The sequence below is a fragment of the Sinohyriopsis cumingii genome, chromosome 6 (genome assembly GCF_028554795.1).
Source record: "Sinohyriopsis cumingii isolate HCF-2022 chromosome 6, ASM2855479v2, whole genome shotgun sequence".
Taxonomy (NCBI): Eukaryota; Metazoa; Mollusca; class Bivalvia; order Unionida; family Unionidae; genus Sinohyriopsis; species Sinohyriopsis cumingii.
In genome coordinates, this window is record NC_142966.1 from 44,355,708 (window position 1) to 44,376,339 (window position 20,632).

Sequence of the window (20,632 nt, forward strand, 5' to 3'; positions counted from 1 at the left end):
TACCAATTATATGGACAAATGGGAACCAGTCTAGAAATTGTGAACATAAATTAGAGTATATGCAGTTTAGAGTACCATGTTAAAAGTTAAATTTTTGTCAAAGGGATCTTTTGACAGCTCATCCTAGTTGTCGCTGAGAAAAAGAAACTCATGGACACAGTTTTCTATTGATGACATTTCAGTCCTTTTACAGACTTGGCCTTTGGAACACTCATTACTGAAATTGGTACCAGATTCTTTAATTATGGAATTAAAAAATATGTTTCAGACACATGTCGATAAATTGAAATGCCTGGGGCATGCAAATGATTTCATCAGAGACGGATCTGTACTGAAAAATGTAGGTTTGACCATGAGAATTTAGAAATGCAAAGTTATTGCATTTTTAATATCATGGTGTTCTATGGGAGCTGAATTAGTACCACCGGTTCTTTATTTAAAAGTCAGTCAAGTAAGTAAAGGGGCATAAATCATGTTTCTAGGAGGATCTGGTAAGACTCAGAGTGGTAACCTCCCTTGATATATTTACTTTGTAGAACTTCTTTGTAGAAAATACTTATAAAAGATAATTTACTTAAATATTTTCTCAATATATTTTATGTAATTTTTAATCAAATCTCTGTTAAGAAATAAAGAAAACAAAGGATTTAAATTTTATCTGTTACTGTCATTTAACAATATTGGTATTTACTCTTGAGCATTAAAAAAGGGAATAAGTTGATCAGTGTCTTGTAATTGGTCCAGTTTACTGTATCATATTACTTGAACACTTGAAGACATCTATATTCTCATATAGTTAATAACTTATCAGGACTTTTTCACCTTGAAAGCAAACCAATTCTGCCTTGTGTCCACATGAAAGGTTTTCATGTTGATTTTCTAGAACTAAAACTTTAAGTAAAACAAGTTTTCAAAATGTATGTACAAGGTTTTAAATTGTAAGAAATCTTGAGCACTTGGATGTCAGGATAGGGTTGTTTTTGATAGGAAAAGAAAGTAGAGAAAATCACCAACCTTGTATGGGCTATTATTACCTGTCAACATGTCTGAAAAAGGGATCAAATCTGGAACTACAGGACCAAAGTTACTGTTTGATCAATATACCATCCTTGGAGTCAGAGTTTAACTGTCAAGGTCATTGACTCTCTGTAGAAAAATGGTGTACATGCAGTATCTTGAGTTCTTCATTACCAGATTTGACCAGACTTTGTGGCTGCCATGTATTTGATACAGGGACAACATTTTTACTCATTTCAGAAGGTCAAAAGTCAAGGTTACAGCAGGGTTCCCATTCCGGTAACAAATTTGAGTCATGAAAAGTAATTGAAAAGTCATGGAAAATGGTTTTGTCATGGAACATTGTGGAAAAATCATGGATATGACCAAGAAATGAAATGAAAAGTCATGGAATTTCACTCCATTTCAGATTAATTAATTTTCAGAATCATGGCTATGGCACCCTTCCAGTTTGCTGACTTCTATAAACAGAGTTAAGTGCACATTAATCTTCCCTTACTTGTTTGTCAGTCTGTAGTGTTAAAGTAGGTGGATTGGATGGTTGTAAGGGGAGGAGGAAGCCATCTTGGTAGGCTGAATATGTGGTTGTCTTTCCTATCATGTTGATCAATAGTATCATTATTTCCTGTGTAAAGATCCAACTTTCCAGTCTTTTCATGATATTTAGTCATGGAAAATCAGAAATTTGTCATGCAGAAATCATGGAAAAATCATCTTTTAAAAATCACATTTGTGCAGGAACCTGGTTAATAAAAAGAAGGAACAATTATTTCCACAAAACTACTTTAGTTTTCTACCACATGCCATGAATAAACTAGATGGCATCTGAGACAGGGAAAACACTTGCTGATTTTGGAGTTGAAGTGTCAGAGGTCAAGGTCAGAGGGACTCCATGAGGGATAACTGCTTTCCACATTATATCTCAAGTCCAGACTGAACTTGGTCAATGATTTGCATTTGGTACAAGAAAGGTACCTATCAGCTTTGGGGTCTTTAACTTGACCAAAGTTTCTGGATGACTTGCATTTAAGTGAGGAGGACACATACTGATTATTGATTCAGAAGGTCAAAGGTCAAATGTTGTACATGAAAGAAGTATAATATAATACTGTTTACTACATGGTGGGCGATGATATACGTTTCATGGTACCCTTGTTTAATTTTATTTTAATTCCTTATCATGAAAGTGATAGGGCTTTGTGTTACCCATGTCCATTAGGCTGAGTTTTGTGTTTAGGATAGTTGTTAGGCAAATCCATATTCCATAAATACAATTTGTAAATTGCAGTCATATTTCATTAATCATTTATCATCTCAAAGCATCATCAGCAGTATTACTGCAGAAAAGGGTGGTTTTGTTAGAGAAGACCTTTTTATTTTTGTATTCTTTCAGATTAACACCAGGAAGGAGTCCTGTGAAGCCAAGTCGACATCATCTCGTAATGAGTACCTGTTGTCTCTGGCAGCTGCCAATGCTCACCAAAACCGATATTACACTATTGACATCAAGGACTTGATAGAGGTCAGTACACAGCATGCAGCCATTCTGTCTGTATGGACAGTCACCAGGCTGCATCACAGATTCAAATGAAGAATAATGAAATAAGCATGCCTTTGTTTATTTGAGCCCATGTTAGCAACAGTTGAGACAGAGCAGTCACTTTTCCAATGCCTGCACCATTGTTATCATTTTATTTCAAGGTTTTGGTTAAGGTTTTTCATTTGCATATATTTCCTAAACCTTTATTCTCATCATACTTGGCATGAATTATTATAAAGCAGAGATAGATTAATCTGCAATGCATTTTCTTGTCCAAACCACTAAGTATTAATGCTTTCCTTGAAGTTTTTCCATTTGCTTATAATGTATTTCCTAAACTCCTTGATAGATTTCATTGTACTTGGCAGGAATCATTCTTACCAACACACTTATTTGAACCTATGACCTTAGAGTATATGGTCACAAGCATATAAACTTTGCTATAAGGTTTTGGTTGAAGATTTTTCCTTTGCTTTGATGTCCTAAACACTTTGACATTGTTTCATAAATGAGATGAATCACATTGAAGTTGGGACTATTCAGTCTGTGATGTGTAGTGAATCACAATGAAGTTAGGACTATTCAGTCTGTGATGTGTAGTGAATCACAATGAAGTTGGGACTATTCAGTCTGTGATGTGTAGTGAATCACAATGAAGTTGGGACTATTCAGTCTGTGATGTGTAGTGAATCACAGTGAAGTTGAGACTATTCAGTCTGTGATGTGTAGTGAATCACAATGAAGTTAAGACTATTCAGTCTGTGATGTGTAGGGAATCACAATGAAGTTAAGACTATTCAGTCTGTGATGTGTAGTGAATCACAATGAAGTTAAGACTATTCAGTCTGCGATGTGTAGTGAATCACAATGAAGTTAAGACTTCAGTCTGTAATGTGTAGTGAATTACAATGAAGTTAAGACTATTCAGTCTGTGATGTGTAGTGAATCACAATGAAGTTAGGACTATTCATTCTGTAATGTGTAGTGAATCACAATGAAGTTAAGACTATTCAGTCTGTGATGTGTAGTGAACCACAATGAAGTTAAGACTATTCAGTCTGTAATGTGTATTGAATCACCATGAAGTTAGGACTATTCATTCTGTAATGTGTAGTGAATCACAATGAAGTTAGGACGGTTCATTCTGTAATGTGTAGTGAATCACAATGAAGTTATGACTATTCAGTATGTGATTTGTAGTGAATCACAATGAAGATAGGACTATTCAGTCTGTAATGTGTATTGAACCACATGAAGTTAGGACTAAGAGTCTGTGATGTGTAGGGAGTCAATGAAAATAAGACCATTCAGTCTGCAACCTATTTGCTCACAGACATAGAAAATGTTGCATAAAGATTTTAGTGTAGAGTTAAAGACAATTGATTCTGGAAAATACTCACTTATTTCTTTGACCATGAGGGATCAAGGTGACAGTTTGTTCATTTGCTTATATACCCTAAATTCTTAAGGATTTTTTTCATACTTAGGGTGAATTATTAGGAAGCTAAGACAATGTATTTTATGATGTGTGTTCATTAAATATTGACATTCAGTATTGTCTAATATAGAAAGCATCCTGATAGAGATGGTTTTAAAATTTATAAAAATCTAATTTCACCATTAGAGATAGCTGCAGTTACTGAAATTAGAAAACTTTTAAATGACTTATTAAAAAACAGTGAACAACACAATTTTATCAAATTTGACAAAAGTCATTCTGTCACAAAGGACTTTATCAAATTTGACAAAGTCATCCAGTCACAAAGGACTTTCAGTCACTGTTATTAAAATGAGAAAACTTGTGAGAAAAATTCTTTTGTGACCAATTTGACAAAGCATTTTGGCATGAAGCCCTTACAAGTTTGTACATAATTATGCCAATTCACTGTCAGCAATGATGCCAATTCACTATCAGTGATGATGCCAATTCACTATTAGCGATGATGCTAATTCACAATCAGCGATGACTGCCATTATTAAAACTGGAGAATCCTTTAATTGCCTTCTTTAGAAATCCCAGTCAACAGAATTTGACAAAATTTGACAAACATCCTGGCACAAAGGGCTTATAATTTTGATCCACTATCAACATGGCTGCTGTTACTGTAATGGAACAACCTCTTAAGCATTATTCTCCAAAATACCTCCACAGAATTTGACAAAACTTTGATAGAAAAAATTAAAAATTATACAAATGATGCTGATTCAGTATCAGATATGGCTAAAAATAGAAATATATATAGCAACATTAGAAAAAACATATAAAGAATTTGACAAACTCTGAAAGACAGCATTATTGTATCGAGGTCTTTGAATATTGGGTAATTCTTGCTAGTGTGTCATCAGATATGGATAACGGGGTTGCATCAAGGATATGCAGTCATGAAAATCCCCCAAAATGTAAGATTTCTTTCAAATTTTTTAATTCTTTATGTGCAAAGTTGTGCAAAATAGAATTGTGCACATTTTGTTTTGGAGAAGAATGTGGTGTTTTTAAAAATATTTTATTTTAAATGTAAAAATCCCGGTTGTCACTCTGAGTGGACATGTTATCCAAGTATAGTTGTGAATCATGTAACATATTTCCAGTATGTCACATGATCAATTCTGATTGGTTTGTAAGAAAAGCCATGAGAGCTGAGACTAGCATGGCCATGTAACATATTTCCAGTGTGTCACATGATCAATTTTAATTGGCTTGTAAGAAAAGCCATGAGAGCTGAGACTAGCATGGCAGAACAGTGTATTAAATGCCCCAGTGCTAGACATCACTATAAAACTGTCACACTGCAGATATCGTGGCGAAATGACTGAAAAATTGTTAAAGCTACGTTAAAAATCCAAATCACACACACACACACACACACACACACACACACACACACACACACAAGAATCATCTGAATTTTATCATTGTCATGTGAAGCTAAGTCATCCTGTGAAACAAATGACAAGTCTCTTATTGATAATGCTTACTCTGCTGATGTGAGGGAGATGTCTCTAAGAAATCTTGTTTCAAGATTTTCCTTCAGGTTTGTAACAAATTCTGTGCTTGCAGTGTCAGAGTGAGGTCTCTGGCCTTGTCTACTGGTTATTTTTGTCTTTATAGAAATATTTCCCATCAATATGTTTGATGTTATCATCTTGTATCTTCAAACAGTTCCAGTCTTAATCAATACATCATGTTATTGCATAGCAAGTCTTACACTTGTACTAATCAATACATCATGTTAATGCATAGCAAGTCTTACACCTGGGCTAATCAATACATCATGTTAATGCATAGCAAGTCTTACACTTGGACTAATCAATACATCATGTTAATGCATAGCAAGTCTTACACCTGGACTAATCAATACATCATGTTAATGCATAGCAAGTCTTACACTTGGACTAATCAGTACATCATGTTAATGCATAGCAAGTCTTACACCTGGACTAATCAATACATCATGTTAATGCATAGCAAGTTTTACACTTGGACTAATCAATACATCATGTTAATGCATAGCAAGTCTTACACTTGGACTAATCAATACATCATGTTAATGCATAGCAAGTCTTACACTTGGACTAATCAATACATCATGTTAATGCATAGCAAGTCTTACACTTGGACTAATCAATACATCATGTTAATGCATAGCAAGTCTTACACTTGGACTAATCAATACATCATGTTAATGCATAGCAAGTCTTACACTTGGACTAATCAATACATCATGTTAATGCATAGCAAGTCTTACACTTGGACTAATCAATACATCATGTTAATGCATAGCAAGTCTTACACTTGGACTAATCAGTACATCATGTTAATGCATAGCAAGTCTTACACTTGGACTAATCAATACATCATGTTAATGCATAGCAAGTCTTACACTTGGACTAACGGTAGCTATATCAAGATCCTCTCTCTGAAATTTCATGCTCAAGACTGTTGTTGTTGTTGTAGGGTTTAACACCATTTTTCAGCACAATATAGGCTATACATGGTGGCAAGTATGAATGTGGAGGAAAAACTCGGGGGAAAACCCCAGAAAGAACCACCATCCCGTGAGAAGCTACTGGCACTCTTTTTCACATACCCATATTGGCCAAACCTGAGACTTTAACCCACGCAGACAGAGGTGAGATGGCATTGATCTGTAACAGTGAGTGCTTTAGACCACTCAGCCACTTGGGGCCCCTAAAGGCTGTTATAACAGGAATTATATTCATCAGGACACGTGTACTGTGTGATTAAATTTAGCAAGTCATTTGCCTTTGCATCTTTGTTAGCTAGAGAACTAAGAGTCAAAGCAATGGCTTCCTGACACGCATACACAGTTTTTAGGACATCAAAAAAGCCAACCACATGATTTCATATATCTTCTTCACCTTCATTTGAGGGGAATCTAACACTTCCTGCATATGTCTACGTCTGTCTGCTCTCAGTGAAGAGGATTTAAGATAGGATAAAGAGGTCAAAGTTTCTTTGTACTTCTTCATTAGGTTTACCTTATCTCTTGTATGTTGGGAACATAAAGCCAGCTTATGAAATTGAATTATGAAAGGGTGATCTGCTTTAACTGTGCCCCAACACTATTATGCTTCCCTGTCATAAATGAGGTGCCATCTGTCCCCAAGGACATTACCTTTGGCAAGTCAGTATTCCTTGAACTTAGGCACTTCTTCATATTCTTAGTGATATCAGAAGAAGTCTTGCCTTGTATGTCATGGTCCCCAAGAAGTTTTGCCCTGTATGTCATGGTCCCCAAGAAGTCTTGCCCTGTATGTCATTGTCCCCAAGAAGTCTTGCCCAGTATGTCATGTTCCTCAAGAAGGCAATTGCCAGTTTCAAGTGTGCAAGGGTCAACAGTTCTTTTAAATGCTACAATGTTTCCAGTTAGAGATACATATATTGTTTCATCACATGACACAGACAAGAAATTACTTTTAGAAATTGTTTGTCAACTTCATTATCAACATCTTGGCTTAGAACAGTGAAAAACTCCACAGCTGTCTTATCTGATCTGTAATGAGCCTGTGATGACACATTCAGAACTTGGAAATCACAACCATTAAGGGGGCCCCGAGTGGCCGAGTGGTCTAAAGCGCTCTCCGTTACGGATCACTGCCATCTCACCTCAGTCTCCATGGGTTTGAGTCCAGATTCAGCCAGTGAGGATATGTGAGAAAGCTAGCCAGTAGCTTCTTGTGGTCAGTGGTTCTTTCCGGGGTTTTCCTGGGTTCTTCCTCCACCATTAATACTGGCTGCCATGTATAACCTATCGTGTGCTGAGAAATGGTGTTAAACCCTAAAACAACAACAACAACAACCATTAAGTTCCATCATGCTGATAATAGACTCATAATTTCTGAATGTATTTCCTCCTTTGCCATATAACATACAGTTCTCATGGCCTTGGCCATGGCTTTCTCTTTATTGTTAAGCACATGATTGACAACTAACTGGATATGATATCTGACAACTAACTGGATATGATATCTGACAACTAACTGGATATGATATCTGCCTGCATTTTCAGAGTACTTTTAGTGCACCTGTGTTCAGTGCTTTGCTTTGTGACAGCTAAGAGCTGAAGTTCTCATGTTACTGCATCCCTGTTCACTGACAAAAGGGTTTGAAATTTTCAATTTTGAATCAATACAAACTTGACATTGCATGTTACCAGATTCATTTCTTTAGAGACATGAAAATTTTGTCTCCCACTGTTACTGGTAGGAACATGGTTTTGATTGTTCTCTTTTAATGTCAGATTCAGGACTAGCTCTCTCAACAGAACTATAATTGGATTTCTCATTTGATTGTTCACTGGCAACATCTTCCCTTGATTCACTCATATTATTAAAGAAATGAGAAAGTCTCATCTGTTTAGGTGTTTTTGCTATCATTATTATCGTCGTCTGCATGACCACTTTACTCTATGGATGCTTACATTATTGCAGTAGAATTCATGAAGCACTCAAATAACTGGCAAGTATTCATGAACTGCACATATCCCTTTATTTACCAATCAAATGCTTGTTTGTTTTTGATGCTATGCAGGCAAAGTTTGTTCTGCAAATAATGGAGGGTACCAATTTTGATTAATTGTCGTAATCCCGCCAGGTAAAAATTTACATATGGAAACCATGCATAAATCAGCTGGTTATATTTCCTGAAAAGGACAAAACCATAAATAGGCCACTTCCTACACATATTCATCCATACTAATGTGAACATTGATAAGCGATGTAGGACATGGAATTCGGTATGTTTCTCAATATACATGTACTTTCAGAATTGGCGTACACCAAGGGGATTTTGAGATTTTTTCTCCCTCTAAATTAAAATCAACAAAAAAGTACATCCAAGGGATGCACTGGGTCCAAATTTGGGGGACATTAGACAGAAACCTACAGGAAACCCACAGGCCTGCACTCTAATTGCAACACTGATATGTATTTAGCATTAATCTGTAATATACAGAACATATGATTAAGTGTTAGACCGTAATATACAGAACATATCATTAAGTTTTATTCTGTAATATGCAGAACTCAAGATTAAGTGTTATACTGTAATATGCAGAACTCATGATTAAGTGTTATACTGTAATATGCAGAACTCATGATGAAATGTTATACTGTAATAAGCAGAACTCATGATGAAGTGTTATACTGTAATATGCAGAACTCATGAAGTGTTATACTGTAATATACAGAACTCATGATTAACTGTTATACTGTAATATACAGAACTAATGATTAAGTGTTATACTATAATATGCAGAACTCAAGATTAAGTGTTATACTGTAATATACAGAACTCATGATTAAGTGTTATACTGTAATATGCAGAACTCAAGATTAAGTGTTATACTGTAATATGCAGAACTCATGATTAAGTGTTATACTGTAATATACAGAACTCATGATTAACTGTTATACTGTAATATACAGAACTCTTGATCAAGTGTTATACTGTAACATACAGAACTCATGATTAAGTGTTATACTGTAATATGCAGAACTCATGATTAAGTGTTATACTGTAATATGCAGAACTCATGATATGCATTTAATCCTCTTAGCATATATCTATTGCTCTGTCTGAATCTGTTGAATTTTTTGTTTATACAGTATACTGGGAGTGCACCCCCCACCCCCCTTAATCACTACATTGGGCCCCCCTTGGTCATATTGAGTCGAGGCAGGTGCCCACATTTATCAAATTCTTGATGCAATCCAGGATGAAGATATCAACATTAGTGAAGCCTTGAAAAAGCTGTTTCATAACATACACAATCAACATCATTTGAAACAATTTCTTTAGAAAGCTTTCTACTGACCAAAATTTTTTAACCAACTTTTCTTGCCTTTGGCTATTAGGCAGATATCAGCAGGGTGAGCAATCACAGGCCCACTAGGGTCTCTTGTTTTTCCTTAGAAAGTTCCCTGTAAGTAAGTGGGTTATTGAGTGGCATAGATGTATCCTGTTTAAGATACAATACAACATATGTGAGTAGTTTAGTGTTTGATATGTTTTAAAGTTGTTGCACCTTGTTTATTTAAATCTTTCAGGTGTTAGATGGTGAAATATTTGACAGAATAAGGGAATACCTAAGTACCTACAGCACAACTGCTATGGAACTAAGTGCAGAAGAAAAGAGCTCTTATGAAAACATAGCCTCTCAAGCTGACATGGTAGATAAATTTTGATGGTTTCTTCAATTTTTGCGTATTTTATAAATGAAAACATTAAGCTGAAACTGTAATTATTCTTTTTTAATATGTACCTTTAAATAGAAGTAAAAGGCTACTACATTTCATGTACTGAATATATGTAACTATGAGAGTTTTGCTTGATAACTTTATGGCAGTTTTATTGTCACATTTTATTGAGAATTTTTTGGACACCAAAAATCTGATACATTTTATTTTTGAAGATTTGATTTTCAAGAGAGAGAGAGACAAAAGTTGTTATCATGACACCACAGTTTGCAAACCATTCTTCTTTTACAAAATGTGTATTATGCGCACATCTCATCTTATGAATTTATTATTTTTATTTTGCAGATAACTCGGCAGTTTAATCTTCAGTGTTTTCTATATTGTAACCGTATTTTTACGGACATTGTGCAATACCAATTTGATCCATGCCATGACGATAAGGTAAGATTAATTTATTACTGAATTTCAGGTTCAGTGTAAGAAAAAAGTTAAGCTTACCTGTGGTCAAATGGCCAGGTTATCTTCTGGTAGCAAGGCATGCCATATTCTCACAGTACTAAACAAGAATTAAATCATAAGCAAATGAATAATTTACCTGCTAATGAAAGCTTTCTTACTTTTCTATTTATCTTCTATCTCTAAGTGTTGTACATTATTCTAATTCTTTGGGTAAACAATGTCCTAAGGCACCTGCTGTGTCCACCAGCCATCTTGAGGGGCAAAATTATTACTAAATAATTTACATTTTCATCCATATTTTCCCCTTCTGCACCATAACATTAAAGCATTTCATTTCTGAGACAGTTTTTTTTTTGTTCACATTGCCATGGGAACAACGCTGAAAAGAGATAACAGAAGATATCAAAATTGTTCAACCTTTCCATGTATATTTTATTGATAGGACTATCCATAAATTATTTATTAAGTTTAAAATGATATGAATAAACTTTTGTTATTGTTATTCCGTAGAATAAAATGGAGGTTTGACTGATGTAGAACATTATCTTATTAACACCTAAGCCAACCAACTAGGATGTCCCCTGCAGCATACCTGCAGAGGATCACCTAGGGCAGTGATAGCTATATCAATTACTGTATCCCTGAGATTCACTGACAGTACTTTAAAAGCTGAATTTTACAGATGGTATGCTTGAAATAAATTGGATATTTTTGCTTTTTATTCCTTCACTTCAGCAGAAATTTGGCAGTGTTGTTCTCAATAAAATCCTGTAGATAATGGTGTAAATTTCATGCAACATACATAAATAACAACCTTCTTGGTATTATAATCCATACAATCCATTATGAATTCACACTGAATAATTCAAACCTTTAACACCTGAAATAATTTTAAAAAATTGTTAAAGGTAAAAAAAATCTTTGAAAACTTGTGGCAAAAATGGTCATTTATGCTAATTTTTGATGCATTCATGATTATTGAATAATCATTAGCAAAATTAATAATTTTTATCTGATGTTTGCTAACACTAATTGAATAATCATTAGCAAAATTAATGATATCTGATGTTTGCTAACACTAATTGAATAATCATTAGCAGAAGTAATGATTGATATCTGATATTTGCCAACATTAATTGAATAATCATTAGCAAAATTAATGATTGATATCTGATGTTTGCTAATACTAATTGAGGAATCATTAGCAATTTTTTTATTTGATGTTGGCTAACACTCATTGAATAATCATTAGCATATTTAATGATATCTGATGTTTGCTAACACTAATTGAATAATCATTAGCAAAATTAATAATATATGATGTTTGCTAACACTAATTGAATAATCATTAACAAAATTAATGATATCTGATGTTTGCTAACACTAATTGAATAATCATTAGCAAAATTAATATTTGATGTTTGCTAAGACTAATTGAAAAAATCATTAGCGAAATTAATGATTGATATCTGATGTTTGCTAATACTAATTGAGGAATCGTTAGCAATTTTTTTATTTGATGTTGGCTAACACTCATTGAATAATCATTAGCATTTAATGATATCTGATGTTTGCTAACACTAATTGAATAATCATTAGCAAAATTAATGATATCTGATGTTTGCTAACACTGATGGAATAATCATTAGCAAAATTAACGATATCTGATGTTTGCTAACACTAATTGAATAATCATTAGCAAAATTAATGATATATGATGTTTGCTAATGAAGAAGGTATCTGATTATTATGTATCAAATGAGAATGTTTTGCAAAGCAATTACAGTGATCATATAGGTGAGGTCATTTTGTAGAGCCTGCATTGAGATGTAGAAGTCCTATAATAAACACTTTTTCCAGCCATGTCTTTTCACACTACTTGTTACCTATGGAGGGGGATTATTGCCATAATTCTGTACATGTATTTTCTAATCTTCCTTGATGCATTATTGTAAATGGCTGCTTGCAAGTGCTACTTTCATAATTCTGTCAATGGATATTGTATTCTTCATTGATGCAGATTGTACATGGCAGTTTGCAAGCTCTACTTTCCTTCTGCATTATTGTTAGTGGCTGCTTGCAAGTGCTACATTCATAATTCTAGTCATGAATTTTCTATTCATTGATGCAAGCTGTAAATGGCTGCTTGAAAGTGCCTAAATCTACTTTCCTTCTGCGTCATCGTATCTTGCAATTTGCCAACTACAGAATTGATTCTGTAGTTTGTCGTATGGCAAATGCTATGTCAGTTGTTACAAGTTTTAACATTCTATTTATAAACTTGCTACATCACAAGTTACACAAATTGCACCTTCCAAAATCATGACTATAATGTAGCATCAAGCACATTGCAAGTTAGAATAAAGGAAGTTAGCTTAAAATAATGCCTCTGTATGACAACAGATGGCACTGTGACATCAATTTCTTACAATATGACTACTCCCCTGACCCTAGCAACAAGAGGTTATACCACTTTACGGCATGTTTGGGCGTCTTATTTAAAATATTATTCAAATTAAATTACAGCAGCTGATTTCTCAGAGTATTAACATTCGGAAGAGAGATGGCCTGCAAGGTAGCACAAAACAAATTAAATGTATTAAATTGTATACAATTAGATGTATTTACCCAACATTATATTCCTGCTGACCCTTCCCACCCCATTTTATTTGAACATTTTGTCTGTTTAATTTACCGCTGCCGCACGGTGGCAGAATAGGGTAGCCGCTTACAAGCAAGATTTAAGGCCCTAATTTGTTTATATATTCTCATTCACAGTGTTATCAGTTTAGAGCATATTTATTATTTTAGAGTGCAGTTCAGATTCTGCTTTTTGTAGCAGCAAAGACCTCATAAGGTTTGAGCAAAGTGCAGATAATTGCACCTCGAGGCCATACTTTCATTTCTTTTTTATTCATGAGAGAGAGAGAGAGAGAGAGAGAGAGAGAGTACAATACAGAGATGATGATTCTGTTTATTCTCTCAACCCAATGTAATTAAATTTTACTGTTAACCTGCAGTTTACAGTGGCAGTTTAAATATATATATATATATATATATATATATATATATATATGACAAGAATTAAGGTAAGTAGTCAGATTATACAGAATTCTTATATATGTATGGCATGGATGATTATGTATTCTCACTAGTTGTCTGTGACTAGTATGTCATATCTCCATTTTCATTTTAAATCTCTAATTCCAATACAATAGCAAGAGGCAAATGACTTGAAACAAGGACATCACATACAAAGCATATATGCTACAAAAATATGAACTTATTTCTTTATATAAGAAAAGAAATTCTAAGAGTATGAAGTATATTTTCTACATGTAAACATAAAGAACACTTCCATACAATTATGAGATGCTTTATTTCGACAGATATCAAACTGGAAACTACATTTTTTATTATTTAAAATCATAGCCATCCATATATGTAGCAATATTTATAGTACAGATTAGATGATTGATTGTAAGGTACTTCACTGTAAAACATCAGTCTCCTTTGGTAGCAAATATAAAAATGTAATATATTTAATATAAATAACATTGCTACCGCTATAAAAATATAATATATTTAATATCAATAACATTGCTACGGCTATAAAAATATAATATATTGAATATAAATAACATTGCTATCGCTTCCAGTAACCAGCTCAATGTGATGGTATCATTACTGCTACAGTACAGTACCAAAAGTGCTTGATACATTTGGATATGAAATTAATGTAGTAGTTAAAAAGAATAATAACATTTTTTACATGTATCTTCTACAGATTTGATTGTTTTCTGTTAGAAGAGAAAAAAAAGTTTAAATTAAACCGGCATTCATAAAAACAATATTGTTAGATGAATTAGTCTGGAACAAAAATTTTCATACAGGTAGGCAATTATAAGGAACAAATAGAAGAGTAAGACACCCCCCCATCTTTGTACATTGTTCTTATAGATTTATTTGCCAGTCCCTTTTGTTTTTCACTTTCACATGAATAAAACATGAATGAAGACAAGCTTTTCACACAATCTGGCTTTTGGATTGGACATACATTCATCATTGCAAATTCTGAGGAATTAAAACTGTAAATTCTGGATTGGCCAAGACACATTACCTTTTGTATACCACATACATTTGTAAATTATGACTCAAGAACAGTCAGGTTATATTCCCTAGTGTCTGTTTCAAGAATGAATACCCAAAAACATTCCATTACTGGATCTGTATTCAATATATACACTGTACAAAAATGCTCACTTTTTGGAGAATTTATTTTGCGGGCAATAAAAAAAATGTTGTTTGTACTTGCTATGAGAAAAAAACCATGACAAGGATTATTTTTTATTTGCTAATTTGTTATTTCTGATACTTTGACCTTCACAAAACTATTATATTTATAAAACTGAGATGAAATTTTAAATTTGGCCTCTTATCTCTAATGTATGTGCCTTGGAACACTGGATAAGGTAAATTCCATAATTGAAATGTCTTAATCACTCAGCAGAAAGAGAGAGAGAGAGATTCATAAGTTTGTTTATTCACAGAATAATAGAAACCACTAGCCAATTTCTGACTGCATTTGTAAGATATCTGAGCAGAAAGTAGCAGTTACTTCATAAGCCTGCAAGTCATTTTAATGTGAGTTATAGGCCCCCAAGTAGTGTTCCTCAGAGAAGACACATGACTGGGTTTTAGAAATTAAAGCCACATGAGTACCAGTTTGTTACTTTGTGAAAAATGGGGTCATTATGAGAAAATGGAGACACCTAATGTACCTGCTGGTGATGAGTGGTTAGTGAGCAATCAAATTGTTGTTCCTAAGTCACATAGACAAGAAATGCATAGTCTAGCCCATAAAACTCCATAGGCTGGTCATTTTGGTGTCAGTAAGACTTATCACAAGATCCTGAATCATTGTTAGTTGCCGAAAATTAAAAGTGATGTTTATAAGTACCATAGATCTTGTCACACTTGTCAATGGTAGGAAATCCCAATCAGAAGATACATTTGACAAGCCATTTAACAGAAAAATGGTAGACTGTCGGTTCTTTACCTAATACCAAGTCAAGCAACCAATACTTGTTGACCATGATGTGTGTATCCTCAAGATTTCCATAGTCTATTCCTTTAAAGAATATTAAAGCAAAACCTGTTCTAAAAGTTTAGGCAATGTTTTTAACACTTGTTTTCCTCCCCAAATCTGTCAGCAAATTTTATCTTTGATTATTTCCAACAACTTTATTTGCATGAATTAGACATCAAACAGTTTAATTTTTCTATCTGTCACCCTGAAAGTAATGGAGCTAGCTCAAGACTGTCCAAAAGCACTCTCACCTACCCAAGATACATGTATACCATTATATTGAATCAAACCTTAAAAAAGACAGTGATCAGTAAAATCCTGCATTGTATAATTATGGAGTAAGATCAGGAGAGTTTTTTCCCCATATTGGTATTTATCACCAATGAAAGACCCCATGACTACCCTAAAACAACAAAAGACTGTCCCAAAACACCCTCAACTACAGACTACCCAGGATACATGTAGGCAATTAAATAGAATAAAACCAGGTAAAAAGACAGTGATCTTTAAAATTCTACCCTGTATAATTATCGAGTAAGATCAGCAGAGTTTATTCTTTTCTTGATACTTGCTGAAGACTGTCCCAAAACACACTCATCGACCCAGGATACATGTATACAATTATAATAACTTAATGAAATTTGCAGTTTTGGTGCATTCTCTCTTTCTCACTTTGATCATAGACAGCTCACTAAACTGCTTTTATGTTGCAAAGAGCAGAAGAATTAACAAGTCAGAATCATGCGTCACTACATTCATATTTCAAAAATTCTTTAAAGCTTTTTTTTAATCTTTAATGTGACAAAGAGCAGCTGAATAATTAGAACCTAAGGGTGCTATATTTATATTTTTAAAATTCTTGATCCAAATTATTAATTTTAATTGGTTTGATAATGGTAAGAATTATGATAAATAAAAGTAAAATCTCATGTAACATCTTTTATCTCTGATTATTTCCACTTTTAGAGACAAAAGTTTTAAAGGATGCAAACCAGTTTTAAAGCTGTTTTTTTATTTTTATTATAAATACATTCAAAGGTTGAGGTTCTGTACATTAACAATGCAAATTAAGTATTGGAAAACAATTATACACTAAATCTAATACTTCTAATCGCAAATAAACATTTTTATCCTGATACAAACATGATTTTCCATGGTTTGATTATTTTGGTTTTTGCGGCAAAATATGTTCCAAAATGAAGATTGTGATAAGAATAAGAACACCTTAAAGGAATGCTTAATTTTTTTAATGTCATTTTACCTATAAACTTTTTTATGTGCTATTGATGTTGCTCTGAAATATTTTATTTTCGCGAGAGCTTATGTACAAGAGTATCACAGAAAAAGATAGATGTCTGTGAGGTGCGTCAAAATGGGTGACGTACAATACAATCCTTACAACCAGGGTTCGTCTGATGAAAGCTCGTTAAGAAGAGTACAAGGGAATATATCATTGTCATTTCTGATCCTTACTTTGCTAAAATAACTAATATTTCCAGTAATGAGAGATATCACTAAGAAGTAGATTTTTTAAACAGTGAAGGTAAATACTTAAGTGTGTCAAAACGGGGGTTGAAAAAGATGGACCACCCTGCTGTAGTGTAAACATTTTTGTTTTCGTAAGGTGCTATAAATCACTTTGATCTTCGAGGAAGCATATGGTTTTAGAGATGATTAAAACTGTGTTGCTAATGTACACCTTGAAAAAGGAACTGAAAGAGTTATTGACACAAAATGAATGCTGTAAAGCTCCGTGGGGAGCATTCATTATTTATGGTAAAGGAAAAACTTTTGAAATTTAGAGCGCCATCTGTTGTCATAATGCCATGCTGATCTCTAGTATGCCATTATGACAACAGATGGCGACATGAGTTGGACAACAAAGACGATACTGATAAAACTTAGCATTTACATTGTTGCAAGACCTAATCTGTATGAAAACAGCAGTTGGAATTAATGTAATTGTAAAATTTATAAACAGAATATACAAAACTTGTAATAACTGACATAGCGTTTGTCATACTACAAACTGCAGAGTCAATTCAGTAGTTGGCACATTGCAAGATACAATGAAGCAGAAGGAAAGTAGGTCGAAATACTTGCAAGCAACCATTTACAGCTTGGATCAATGAAGAATAGAAAATTCATGACTAGAGTTATGAATGTAGCACTTGCAAGCAGTCATTTACAATAATGCAGAAGGAAAGTAGTACTTGCAAACTGCCATGTACAATTTGCATCAATGAAAATACAATATACATTGATAGAATTATGAAAGTAGCACTTGCAATCAGACACTTACAATAATGCATCAAGGAAGATTAGGAAATACAGGCATATAATTATGGTGGTAATCCTCCTCCATAGTTACCATCATAGCTCAGCAACCTTGATGCATAGTTGGATAAAATTTGGTAGGCAAATTGTATATTATTAATCTGCATTTTAAAGTTTTGTCTTTTCCATCCAATATTGATAGAGTTATTTCCCTTTTTCTATCAATTTTAAATCTCCATCCTTTTAACCAGCATAGCTCAGGAACATTGAACATATTCGAATACAGTTTGGGGTGTACATTCTGTCTTAACCAAAGATGTGTTTTTAATGGGTTTTGTCCCCTTAACTCTGTTTGAATAGAGTTATGGTTCTTGACAATTTTAATATTTTTCAAATAGAATGTTGTTTGTAATTGACATAGCTCAAGAATCATTCAACATATTCTGAAATAGCTTGGTGTGAACATTGTCTTGCATGATGGTCACTCATTTTAGTCTGCATATGTAAATTGTTTTCAAAGTTATTCCTTTCCTTTTCTATTTATTTAAAATCATTTTTATACTATAGTAAAGTTCTATTTATCTAGCATTCTTCATATAACAATTGCTACACTGACAAATATGTTTTGAAACGGTTTTATTTTTGTTGTATTTAATCTTGTCAGTGTGACAGATGAAACTTCCAACTCCAATTTGGTGGTTTGGTAACCAGCATACAGTGAAATACAGTATGCCTTTTATGACCTATAGCACAGGCCTTGTTAGGCATGCAAACATGTACAGTGAAATACAGTATGCCTTTTATGACCTATAGCACAGTCCTTGTTAGGCATGAAAACATGTACAGTGAAATACAGTATGTCTTTTATGACCTATAGCACAGTCCTTGTTAGGCATGCAAACATGTACTGTGAAATACAGTATGCCTTTTATAACCAATAGCACAGTCCTTGTTAGGCATGCAAACATGTACAGTGAAATACAGTATGCCTTTTATGACCTATAGCACAGTCCTTGTTAGGCATGCAAACATGTACAGTAAAATACAGTATGCCTTTATGACCTATGGCACAGGCCTTGTTAGGCATGCAAACATGTACAATAAAATACAGTATGCCTTTATGACCAACAGCACAGACTTTGTTAGACAGGCAGCTTTGGTGCAACAAAGTCCAGCAGGTTTTGATTTCAAATTCACACTTTTTAGAAAAGCAAACATTCATTTTCTCTGTCTTTTCTGTGTTGCTAACTTTTCTTGCTATTTGCTTATTTAGAAAAGCAAACATTTTCTCCCAGTCTTTTCTGTGTTGCTAACTTTTCTTGCTATTTGTTTAGAATGACAGAATGTTTTGTCCACTACCATTTATTTTCCTTGTCCTTGGTGTCTTCTTTTGGACACAAGCATTTCACACACATTAACTCTTTTTATCTCTTCTCATCTTTTGTCTTTTGTAAAATAATAAATGGTCTTTCATTCGCACTTTTCACAGTTTTCAATTCTTCTTTTTCATTCCTTTTTTCATTTCTTTTCTAACAGATTTTACCATATTTGGTGGTATTTAGGGGGCATTTATAAGACTGAATTGTTTATCTGACATCTAATTTCTCTTAACTGATTAATTAAATGGGACCCATTTATATTTGATTAAAAAGACCTAATTGTATTCCTGTTTTATTTGCAGTGCAATAAAGTAATGAAAGCAAATCCTTCAGATCAGACATTAGACAAGGAGGCACGGAAATGGGCCACTAAGATTGCCAAAGAGAATAAGGCAATTAAGGACTATCAGAAAGCTCTAAGGACCAGTCAGACCAGTGAAAAGGTAAAAGACAAGGTCTTTCTTCGTTAGAAATAGCATAAAATGTAAATAAGAGGGTGCTGCTGATGCCATTTGATGTAAGTTGCAACTATAACATTTTGTCCCAAAAAAATTGTTCTAGTTAAGAAGATTATTGCACAAGTGATTTTTATGGCATGCATGGGGAAAAGTTTCCTGGTATTTTTTTTTGACATTGTCCAGTTTTAAAATTTGTTTGTTTAACTTTAATGATTTTTTAATTTTCCCCACAATTTTACACAGTTTGCACTTATTTTTCACAATTTGTTTTCCAAGAAGTTAAAATGGTAAAAGAAAACAAACCATACAAAAATGTTTCCATGTATCTTGTTATCTTCCATTGTTGATAATAACAGTGATATTTCATACCAAATATTTATTTACTGTTTCTTACATCATTGTTTGTAACTTCATAAAAGTTTTGATTGCAAATGTCATGATAATGGTGGTTGTGGTTGAGGTGGGAATAAAATTACATTATCCAGCAGAGACATGTCCATTAATTTAAAGACTGGTGAACCAAAAATGTTATTGTTTCAAAACGGCAAACATTAATTCTTACAAAAATAAATGAATTCACTGAATTTTAATTCATTGACCTTTCTTGTAGACTTCAGATTCAAGCTCAGAAAACAACGGGCAGGATCCAGAGACAAAAACAGAGGAACTTAAACAAAATATCAGGAAAGCAGAG

At 33.5% G+C, this 20,632-nt stretch overlaps 1 protein-coding gene across 1 annotated transcript in view; it reads left to right on the forward strand.

Annotated features, from left to right (window-relative positions):
• The window catches only part of LOC149796828 (uncharacterized), a 275,249-nt gene that overhangs the window by 187,702 nt on the left and 66,915 nt on the right, over positions 1 to 20,632 (forward strand). Inside the window, exons 25-29 of the mRNA XM_089960653.1 lie at positions 2,411 to 2,539; positions 10,127 to 10,249; positions 10,622 to 10,717; positions 19,783 to 19,923; positions 20,549 to 20,632. Coding sequence (XP_089816779.1) covers positions 2,411 to 2,539; positions 10,127 to 10,249; positions 10,622 to 10,717; positions 19,783 to 19,923; positions 20,549 to 20,632 — 573 coding nt within the window. The remainder of the gene's footprint in view (positions 1 to 2,410; positions 2,540 to 10,126; positions 10,250 to 10,621; positions 10,718 to 19,782; positions 19,924 to 20,548) is intronic.